We start from the raw sequence: 9,965 nt of genomic DNA, 5'->3' as shown, positions 1-9,965 counted from the left end.
TGTGTGTGTGTGTGTGTGTGTGTGTGTGTGTGTGTGTGTGTGTGTGTGTGTGTGTGTGTGTGTGTGTGTGTGTGTGTGTGTGTGTGTGTGTGTGTGTGTGTGTGTGTGTGTGTGTGTGTGTGTGTGTGTGTGTGTGTGTGTGTTGATAACCTCTGCAAAGGGAGGGGCTGCCAGCGGAGCGGGGAGATGGCCTGTAGAGGGAGGGGACTGGTTCAGGACAGCTTCCCATCATGGGAAGTGTGTGGCCAGAGGAGTTTATAAATTCCTACCCATGTTTACACCTCACTCACAATCTGATCAATTCTCATGCTATCAACGCTGCTGAGAGGAAACGTCTGTAGTGCGCTTGGCTTTGTTAGAGGAAGGGCCACAAGCTTTACACGAAAGGGGCCGTGAAATTGCAGAGTGCTGAGGAGGAACCTCTGATTTAGAGATGGACTTTGTTTGAACTTGGCTGGCCACTCGTAGTAATCCTCGAGCCTCACCACTTCTCTCTGACACTCCTTCAACCATCAGCAACAATGTACAGCAGCGCCTTCTCCAAGGTCTCCAAGTCCAGCCCGCGGGGCCAAAAGAGGACGCAGTACCACTCAAAGGGCAAGAGCTGCGGCTACTACATGCGCATCGTCTTCTTCTTCTCTTCGCTCATTCAGTCTCTTATCATAGTCAGCCTGGTGCTCTTTCTGGTCTACGGTAAGTCGCAGGACTCGGCGTCCACATCGCGCATCCACGACCTGGAGGAGACCTTCAGCCGACTCTCCATAGAGAACGTCGCCCTGCGGCACCAGAGGAAGAACCTGACCAACTTACTCAACACCACCCTGACCGAGAAGGCCCGCAACGACTGGGACCTGGCCAAGCTCGTCTTCTTCTCCAACATCTCGGCGATCCTTATCCAAGATATTGACAAGAGGCTGGTAAGAAGCCTTTTGATTATATCTAACACAAACATACCTGTCTGTAGTATTACTTTTTAATGTGTAATTAAACTTTTATGTCTTATTTGGAATTGAACTCCTTACCTTTCAACAGCCATAGACCTTAAGACGTGGATTTGTTTGTGTCGGTATAGTTCACTACCTGTTGTTAATGTAAGTTAAAGGGCACAACAGCTAAATTAAGAATTTTAATATATTATTTCCATGACCAAGGAAAGTTCAATCAATATGTGTGAACATGAGCTACTCTCTCCCAAAGCCAGAAACCAAAGAAGTAAGTCTCAAACTCCCAATTCATTGTCTACGGAGCAGTTCCGGACTTTATACTTGAGGACATCACAAATTTGAGTTTTAGCACTCAGGATTTGGGAGAGAGTTGTTCATGTTTACTAATATTTTTTGGACCGTCTAAGACCATAGGAATAACATGTCTGAATGTTTAAAATGGGCGTAGTTCCGCTTTAGTTACAGATGAAAGGAAACTATTTATCGGTATACCTGCAATGCTTTAGTCAAGTTGAGCCTCTGCAGATAAAAAGTTCATAAAAAGTGTCGTACTGCTTTCAAAAGTATATTTACACCACTGATTCCTGTAGAAATGTAATTTTATTTTTGTGTTTTTCAATAAATAGGATTGTAAAATGTAATTCTGAGATATTCTTTTATAGTTTTCAGACTAACGGGCAACCCAACAGATTGTTTTTTTATCATAATTATTACAAGTCAAAGTAGCACTTTTGTGTTGAAACCACATGTCCGAGTATTTTTAAGTGTAAACATAATAATCTTGGTTATTGACTAAGGTGAACTGTAAATGATGAATTGTTTTTCCTGTTGGTCTACAACTGGTCTAGAACAAATCACTAAAACATCAATGTCCTTTCTTCCACTGATATGAACAGCAACAGTGCAACAGCAAGTTGTACTTTTGTGAGAGCTCATTAAGTCTTTCTGCCCGATGCCCAACCACATGTGAGTATGACATCTCTCCAGTGCAAACCCAAAAATAATCCAATACATACTTGAAACATATGAGCTATTGTCCCTAATCCTCACTTGCAGTCGAAACAGCTACCACTTAGAGAAAGATAAACGTGTCTGCTTCTTTGTCTCTTTTGCCATTATTGTTTTTCTAAGCAGTTGGCCAACAACCTACAAACTGTAACTGTGGGCTGCTGGCTGAGCGTCTGAAAGCCAGGCTTGAGCTTGTGGAGTCCAACTTCACGCAATCAACGCAGAGGATGAGAATGGAAATGGACCAGACTGCCAAAGAGAGGGACAACATTAACCTGGAGGTCATCCGTCTGCGGAGGGACAAATCCACACATGAAAAGGAAGTGGAGTTCTTTAGCCAGAAATGCAAAGATGACTTTTCCCAGTCCTTGAGCGGTATCAGCAACGTGTCCAAGGCTTTCCTGGAGAAGATCAATTCCCTCTTCCCTTCACACATCGCCTTCCAGCTCACCTGCCCCAAACAGAGGGAACACCTGGAGCAGATCCGCACCAACTGCACCAGCCTGTCCTTGGAAGTGGAGGACAAGCTCCAGCGTTACCTGAATACCGTGGGAGGACAGGTGTCGGTCATCCAGGGTGAGAACAGCCGCTTGAAGGCAGAGAACTGGCGGCTGTCTGACGACTACCGCTGGTGCAGCAATAACCGCTCCGGCCTGATCCTGCAGAACCGACAGAACTTGGACAAGCTTCAGCGGAAAAACGACGAGGACAAGGAGAGACTCCTGATGGACAAGATGAGACTAAATGGAGAGATAGAAGTCCTGAACAACAATGTCAAGTATAAAAGTAGAGCCATTGATCACCTTACGGAGCAAAACAGGCAGCTCAACATGTCATGCATGTCGAAGGTGAGAAAAAAGTGCCATGACTGATTACGTGAACATGTTATTAGCTCTTCTGCGGGGCCTCTAGGGGCCACTAGCTGAGCTCTTTTGTGTTCTTCATTCAGCCCCTAATTGCCTAAAAAATCACAGTCAGATTACTGAAGATTTAAATATTTAAATACTTTAAATGAGGCCTACGGTACAATCTTGTAAAACATCCTGAACAATGTTAATTGTTCTTTTTAGAGACATTGTTTGCCCGTGAAGGCAGTTAAAAGGAGAAAAAACAATGCTGTAAACAGCAGATATTACATGCAAGGAATGCTGGTGTAGGTTCTCTAATATAGTACAATGTAAAGTATACACTAGCATATACTATACAAGGCATCATCACATTGCATAATTGTTGACTTAACTATAAAATCACTGTTATATGTAATGATCTGCATACATTTGTGCAGCAATTAGGTCATTTTGCGCAGAAATTTGAGCTTAGTTGTCTCCATCTCTGCAGCATCAGAAAACATGTTTGCTATATAACACCTGTAGAAATACTTAAATACTAGCAAAGCCCATAGATCTGAACGTATTGCATAAGATGCATGAGATCAAAGCGGCCTGACAGGTTGTTGGAAATGATCCAGCTGTAAGTGCAGAGTAGGAGGTGAAGGAGGGAAATTGTCTGCCAGTAAAGTACAAGAGGGCAGAAGGGGCGAATATTTACGTCAGTCAAGTGTCTGCTTTTGTTCTAAGGACAAATTTCAAACCTAGACATGAAGCTCTATGATGTTCCTCGAATTCAATTTAATTTTATATAGCGTCAAATCATAACAGAAGTTATCTCAAGACGCTTTTCATACAGAGCAGGTCTTGACCATACTCTAGAGACATAATCTAGAGACCCAACATGAGCCTACATTCTTATGCAACACCTTTAACAGGTAGAAACCTTGGGCAGAACCAGGATCTGGGTGGGCGACCATCTGCCTCGACCGGTTGTCAGGGGTTTACGTCTTAAAGCAGAAAAGAGGATTCAATACGATCATGTTTTGTGTCAATTCAGAGTAGTTTGGTTGCATCATATGATGTTAATGACTTTTTAACAAATGGTTTAGAATCCGTTTTTTCCCAATATCAACATCCCTCTCATTTTATTTCAGACAGGGTCCGGTGGATTTCCAGGAGGCTCGACACAGTCCCAGCCTGGGTGGGGCTTGCCCGGTGGTGTGGGTCAGCATGGTGGGGCAGGGACAGGCGGGATGGGCTCATATGGGACAGCATACAATAAGCCAGCAATTTCTCCTGGGTCTAGTAGCTCCATTGGGTCAGCATACAATAAACCAGCAATTTCTCCTGGGTCTAGTAGCGCCATTGGGTCAGCATACAATAAACCAGCAATTTCTCCTGGGTCTAGTAGCGCCATTGGGTCAGCATACAATAAACCAGCAATTTCTCCTGGGTCTAGTAGCTCTATTGGGTCAGCATACAATAAACCAGCAATTTCTCCTGGGTCTAGTAGCTCTATTGGGTCAGCATACAATAAACCAGCAATTTCTTCTGGGTCTAGTAGCTCTATTGGGTCAGCATACAATAAACCAGCAATTTCTCCTGGGTCTAGTAGCGCCATTGGGTCAGCGTACAATAAGCCAGCATCAACTGGGACAGGCTCCTCAAGCTCGTCCTCCTCGTCAACTGGGTCAGTGTACAATAAGCCAGCAGTGATTGCGAAAGGCTCTGTCTCAAGTGGGACAGGCCAACAAAATAAGCCAACGACAGCAGTGAAAAGCCCCCCTTGGTGGGGGGCTAGCAGTAGTAGTAGCGCAGGGCAGAGTAGGACAGGAAGTGGAACAGGAACAGGGAGAGGACCATCAACTGGGAGTAGTTCTGGTGGAACTGGATCGTCGTTTGATGCAGGAAAAACTGGTGGACTGGGAGGTGGCCCAAGTAAGAATATATGTCTGCAATTTATTATTCACATTCTGGGACCTTTTTTAAGTAAAGTTGTGATTCACCCAGATTACAAGATGTTTCTCTTTCTGGTGGTATCCAGCCATGCAGATAGTTTTGATTTCATTTGCCCAGGTTTTGAGAAATCCATCTGAATTTTCTTCCCCGCACTCCAATACATTAGAGGTGAATTGAAAAATAGTTGTGGTGCTTCAAGTGTTGAAAATTTTGAATTAAAAAATTCAGCAGTAGCATGTTCTTTCCGTAAGAGTGTCTTGTAAAAGCACAAGCTGCTGCTGAATTTTTCAATTTAATTTTTCAAAGCTTTGAGCAGCACAACAGCAGGGACAACAGATATCTCAAAACTATCTGCATGGATGATAAATAGATAATTTGGGTGAACAGACCCTTTAAACAAACATCACAAGTTATTAATATGTATTTGATTTCAAACTCCATTATAATAATTCCTCATCAAACTTTGAATGAATGGCTCTGATGTTTCTAGAACCTCAGTAGAAATGCCAACTATTAGCGTTTCTGTAGTATTGTAAAGCATAAATGAAGCTTGACTGATTACATCTAATGACAAATTTCTCATGTTTAACCAACAGTCAACGTCGCTCAACACCTCAGAGATCTGCAGCGCATCATCAACCCCTCCGGCCCAGAGTGAGTATTAATTAACTTTTAGCTGTAGCTTGATGGTGAAAGTGTAAGTGTTGCTGGTGATTTTGTTGCACAGAAGCGATATTCTATATTTTTGTTAATGTCAACAAATCCCATGAAAAAACAAAACCAACAACACATTAGTCTGTCTCTCAATAATTTGATTTCCCTTCCCTGTCTCTGGTGCTCAGCCCCAAACCCACTGGTTCCTACTGAAGATGTAAATATTTAAAAACAGGCCACAAATATATATTTTTTAATTATTTACTAAAACAGCTGGCCACTGTAGTTTTTAGCAAATGTTACACAACCACGAGTAAGTTGTCTCTCTGTTGGGGACTATTTTCAGCCGCGGATTAATACACACTTGGTGCTCTAGTGAGTGTTTACAGGACGCAGGATTGACTTGAAATAAACTACAGTGCCCACGTTCATTGTAATGAAGGAACATATCACCCAGTGCAACAGTTTGGCTCATTGATGTGTTTTTAATAGTTTTTTGGACAAAAATTGAGCAACACGGCACAAAAGAATAAACTAAATCAGACTACGTGATAGTTGTTAGTCATGGGATTTGTTGATAATAAGACAAATATAAACTATCACCAAATTTATCCATTAACAAACAAAAATGTGATGTTTTAAGTTTGATAAACTCACTCATCAGTATCCTTTGTTTCTTTGTTTGCTTCTTTACTTCCAGGGAGAAACAAGATCTCTCCAGAATGCTGGGCTAGTCCACCTTGATGGGAAAAAACAAAACTTAAAAGAAATGTTTCTTCCATCTTCTTTCTTTCTATTAAACACAGCTGAATGCAAGCTCCTCATATTGACTCCACATGTTTTATATCAATACATGTACCATATGTTATACACTGTTTGTGACAGTTTATACTTCAATATGCACTTAGAAAAGGAATTTGAATAACTTTTGCACTTTTGAATGTAAAATGTGAAGTTTGTGTGTAAATGAATTGTATCTGCACAGTATGATAAAGCACATATTGTATTTTTAGACTGTAAATACAGATAAATAAAAGCTATGTTTGAACGTAAGCGCATCAACTGTGCCTGCCTCGTCTTTATAAACAAAGCTATTTGAGATATTATCCGATGCAGACCCGGAAACAACTGTTTGTCCCCGTGTGCGTCACCTATTGTGTGGCTAATTACCTATAAATGACTCCCCAACCCATCCTGTAATGTTTCAGGCAAGACTTATTGGCAACGCAATTTAATCCCTCCAGTGTGTTTGTGTTAACCTGCCAACTTGTCAGCGGCCCGGCCCGAGGCAGATGGAGGGAACTTTTGGAAACGGTCTTGTATACACGCTGTTGTTAAAAACAATGTGCCATCACTTAACTGTAGAGAACACGGATATCCATAGCCTAAATAAAATCCCAATATATCTCTTATAAAGAACACATGTCTTGGTATCTGACGAGTGCTCTGAACTTTCCCAAAACAAGCCTTGAAACAGTGAAAACAGACCGATTGTATCTTTAATCTTTGTTTGCTTTATGAAACAAAGAGACGGAAATTAATATATTTGTTTGTGTGCAGAAATAAATACCCCGTGTTTGAACAATTGTGACATATGAATGGTGCTTCCTTTACATCTCTGTTAGGCATATAGAGTTTTAGATTATATTATTGGCATGGATCATATAATTAGTTCAGTGCAACATTACCATAGAGCAGGGAAACAAAGCAACAGACAAACATCCTGTTGGTTGCACTGTGAAAGGATGGGAACGTACTTTTGGTTCAAGAACCAAGAGCGTGTATTGTGTCTGGCGCCAATTAATAAATACAGCACTTAGGCTTCAGCTAGGGGAGCGCTCTTCCCCCTCTAAAGGATATCCTTTGTTTAACATCAAGTGTTTTTCCACATTTGGGATGTTCAGCTTACTGCAGGCGTAGCTGTGAGGATATTAAAGGTCAACTGGTTGGATGCTTCAGGGATTCACTTTATTAGACGGACTGAGACACAGGACGCGTTAAAACCCCTTCACTGGAAAATCATCCAAGATGATGCTGCTCTATGCAAACGTGTTTCCTGTCATCTCAATGCATCTTCCTGTCGACTCGTGTCATTTCTTTATTCCCTGTACACAAATGACGCATTTGACCATTGTTTTAGCTGACAGAGTGGACAATGATTACTATCACAGAATTCTTTCATTTGTACTTTCATTTCTCATATCATTTCTTTACCCTCTACAGTATGCAGTGGAAACAAACTACTAAATTACACACAGAAAACATATAGTTAAGCCATATTTCTGACTTCAACGGGGTTTGAACAGCAACAGTTAATGTTGTAGGAAGGGGAGATCATGGTTTGAGGATTCAACAACTCCCAACACTGAAAAATATATAGAATTACAACAATATACCAACCTAAAAATAAGGGGAACGTGTGTGTAAATAAGCATTCAGTGGTAAATATTTTATATTTAAAAGGGTAATGGTTTGATTTAGGCCTGTCAATGCAAAACGCAATAATACCACATTAACGCAAAATTGCTTTAACGCCACTACTTTCTTTAACACATTATTGCAATCTATCTTTCGGAGGAAGATACTGGCATCATACGAAACTAAAAAACCTAAGGAATCCATTGGTACCAATCATGTCACACTAGCTTGTCGCGATGAGGTTAAATTTTGGCGAGGAAAAACTGACATGGCCATTTTCGAAAGGGGTCCCTTGACCTCTGACCTCAAGATCTGTAAATGAAAATGGGTTCTATGGGTACCCACGAGTCTCCCCTTTACAAACATGCCCACTTTATGATAATCACATGCAGTTTGGGGCAAGTCATAGTCAAGTCAGCACACTGACACACTGACAGCTGTTGTTGCCTGTTAGGCTTGAGTTTGCCATGTTATGATTTGAGCATATTTCTTTATTCTAAATGCAGTACCTGTGAGGGTTTCTGGACAATATGTGTCATTGTTTTGAGTTGTTAATTGATTTCCAATAATAAATATATATCTACATTTGCATAAAGCAGCATATTTGTCCACTCCCATGTTGATAAGAATATGAAATACTTGGCAAATCTCCCTTTAAGTTACATTTTGAACAGATAAAAATGTGCCATTAATGGCGAATAATCATGGACAATCATACAATTAATCGTGATTAAATATTTCAATCGATTGACAGCCCTTGTTTGATTGTAACCAAACTTAAAATGTGAAGGTTATAACCCTAATACAAAGTCATTCGACAGTTTTATGTACCCTTAGAAAATGAAAACTTTGTTCTTCATTTTTTAAACTCATACTGTATGAGAAGTCTCTAGAAAAACATTACACTATGAACACAATACAGATGAGGACGTGTAGAAAGAAGACATTTCAGTTGTTTTGAAGCTGACAGTGAACAAACAGTCAAATTATTTGAGTAACTATTAAAAAGAACCGGGTGTACTATATCAACTTGTGATTGTTCCGTCAACACAAAGCTCCAAAGAGGAGGTTCGACATGTATCTCAACACAATTGGCTAGTAAAATTGTTCACACGATCATTTAGTGCTGTCATTGACAATAACTCTGCAACTTTGTGGTATTTATTTTGTCATATAAGCAAAACAAATTGAACCAAAGCTGGACACTATCTACAGTAATAGGCTCTCAACAGTCATATGTCGATCCATGCTTGTCCTTATTTTTCAAGTAGGTCATTATTTAGGCCACATATGCCACTGGGATCAGGATCATCCAGTACATGATCAGTTTGAGGCTAAATGACATTGCTGGCTGTTCTTAAGGGATCTTAACCCTCAACGTTGTGGACAGTACTATAGGACCGAAGACTTGGGGCCATTGTGTCGCGGCCTGCCGGGCCACCTCCCTCCGCCTCCTGACGCAGGAAAGGGAACGAGTGCTTATGATTACGACCTCCTTCCTCACCTGGGGTTGCAGGACTGTGAACTCTTTTGTCTGCCACCGCTAATGTTCCTCTTAACTGTGACTTTTAATTGCATTTCCTATCTGCCTGGTCTCCCTCAGTCCCATGGCTGCCCATGCTGGTAAAGCCATCAGGGGGCAAAAAAAAAACCTTTCTCTTGTGCAGATACTATTGTTGAGGGGGAGGTGGGTGAGCACTGGAAACAGCTGGGAGGGAAAATGTACCGTAGCACTGATGTCCTTTTGTGTTGAAGTCCTTCAGCGCAACCCTGGCTCTCACCTTGACCTCTCTCTGCAGAGGAGTTATGGAAAGGAAAACACAGGCTTGTTTAATTGCTTAAAGAGGATGTGCTTGACTTCATGTAACCCGTGTTAGAGCAGATGTAGCTTCAGTTTTATGGGCAAATCCTGAAGTTGCACGTGTGATGTCAACATAACAAAATACGGCAGATACAACTTTTTTTTTTGTTCCTACTGCAGTACCACAAACAGCCTGGCGTTAAACCACATATCTAACATTCCCATTCATATAGACAATGTTACGTGACTCACAGTTGGAGCTGTACTACAGCTCGGATCGGCACGAGACACACACCGGTTAATCCTTCAGTCTGAAATAGGCTATTAACAACTGTTTTTCTTTTATGTTTT

At 41.2% G+C, this 9,965-nt stretch overlaps 1 protein-coding gene across 1 annotated transcript; it reads left to right on the top strand.

Moving 5' to 3' along the window:
• The first annotated feature begins 276 nt into the window (after window positions 1–276).
• Window positions 277–6,453, top strand: plvapa (plasmalemma vesicle associated protein a). Its single transcript, XM_074650853.1, has 6 exons — window positions 277–917; window positions 1,841–1,910; window positions 2,079–2,800; window positions 3,937–4,720; window positions 5,338–5,395; window positions 6,096–6,453. The coding sequence occupies exons 1-6, from the start codon at window positions 522–524 to the stop codon at window positions 6,127–6,129; spliced, it is 2,064 nt and encodes a 687-aa protein (XP_074506954.1). The 5' UTR covers window positions 277–521; the 3' UTR covers window positions 6,130–6,453.
• The last annotated feature ends 3,512 nt before the right edge of the window (window positions 6,454–9,965 follow it).

Source organism: Sebastes fasciatus, chromosome 11 (assembly GCF_043250625.1).
Source record: "Sebastes fasciatus isolate fSebFas1 chromosome 11, fSebFas1.pri, whole genome shotgun sequence".
NCBI classification, from domain to species: Eukaryota; Metazoa; Chordata; class Actinopteri; order Perciformes; family Sebastidae; genus Sebastes; species Sebastes fasciatus.
The sequence above is the reverse complement of the archived record's forward strand: the minus strand, read 5'-3'. Positions and strand labels throughout refer to the sequence as shown.

Excerpts from the sequence above, each read along its gene's own strand:
- plvapa (XM_074650853.1), top strand. The coding sequence starts at position 522 with ATGTACAGCAGCGCCTTCTCCAAGGTCTCCAAGTCCAGCCCGCGGGGC. Across the intron at positions 1,911-2,078 it reads TGCCCGATGCCCAACCACAT|TTGGCCAACAACCTACAAAC; the intron begins GTGAGTATGACA and ends TTTTCTAAGCAG. Across the intron at positions 5,396-6,095 it reads ATCAACCCCTCCGGCCCAGA|GGAGAAACAAGATCTCTCCA; the intron begins GTGAGTATTAAT and ends CTTTACTTCCAG.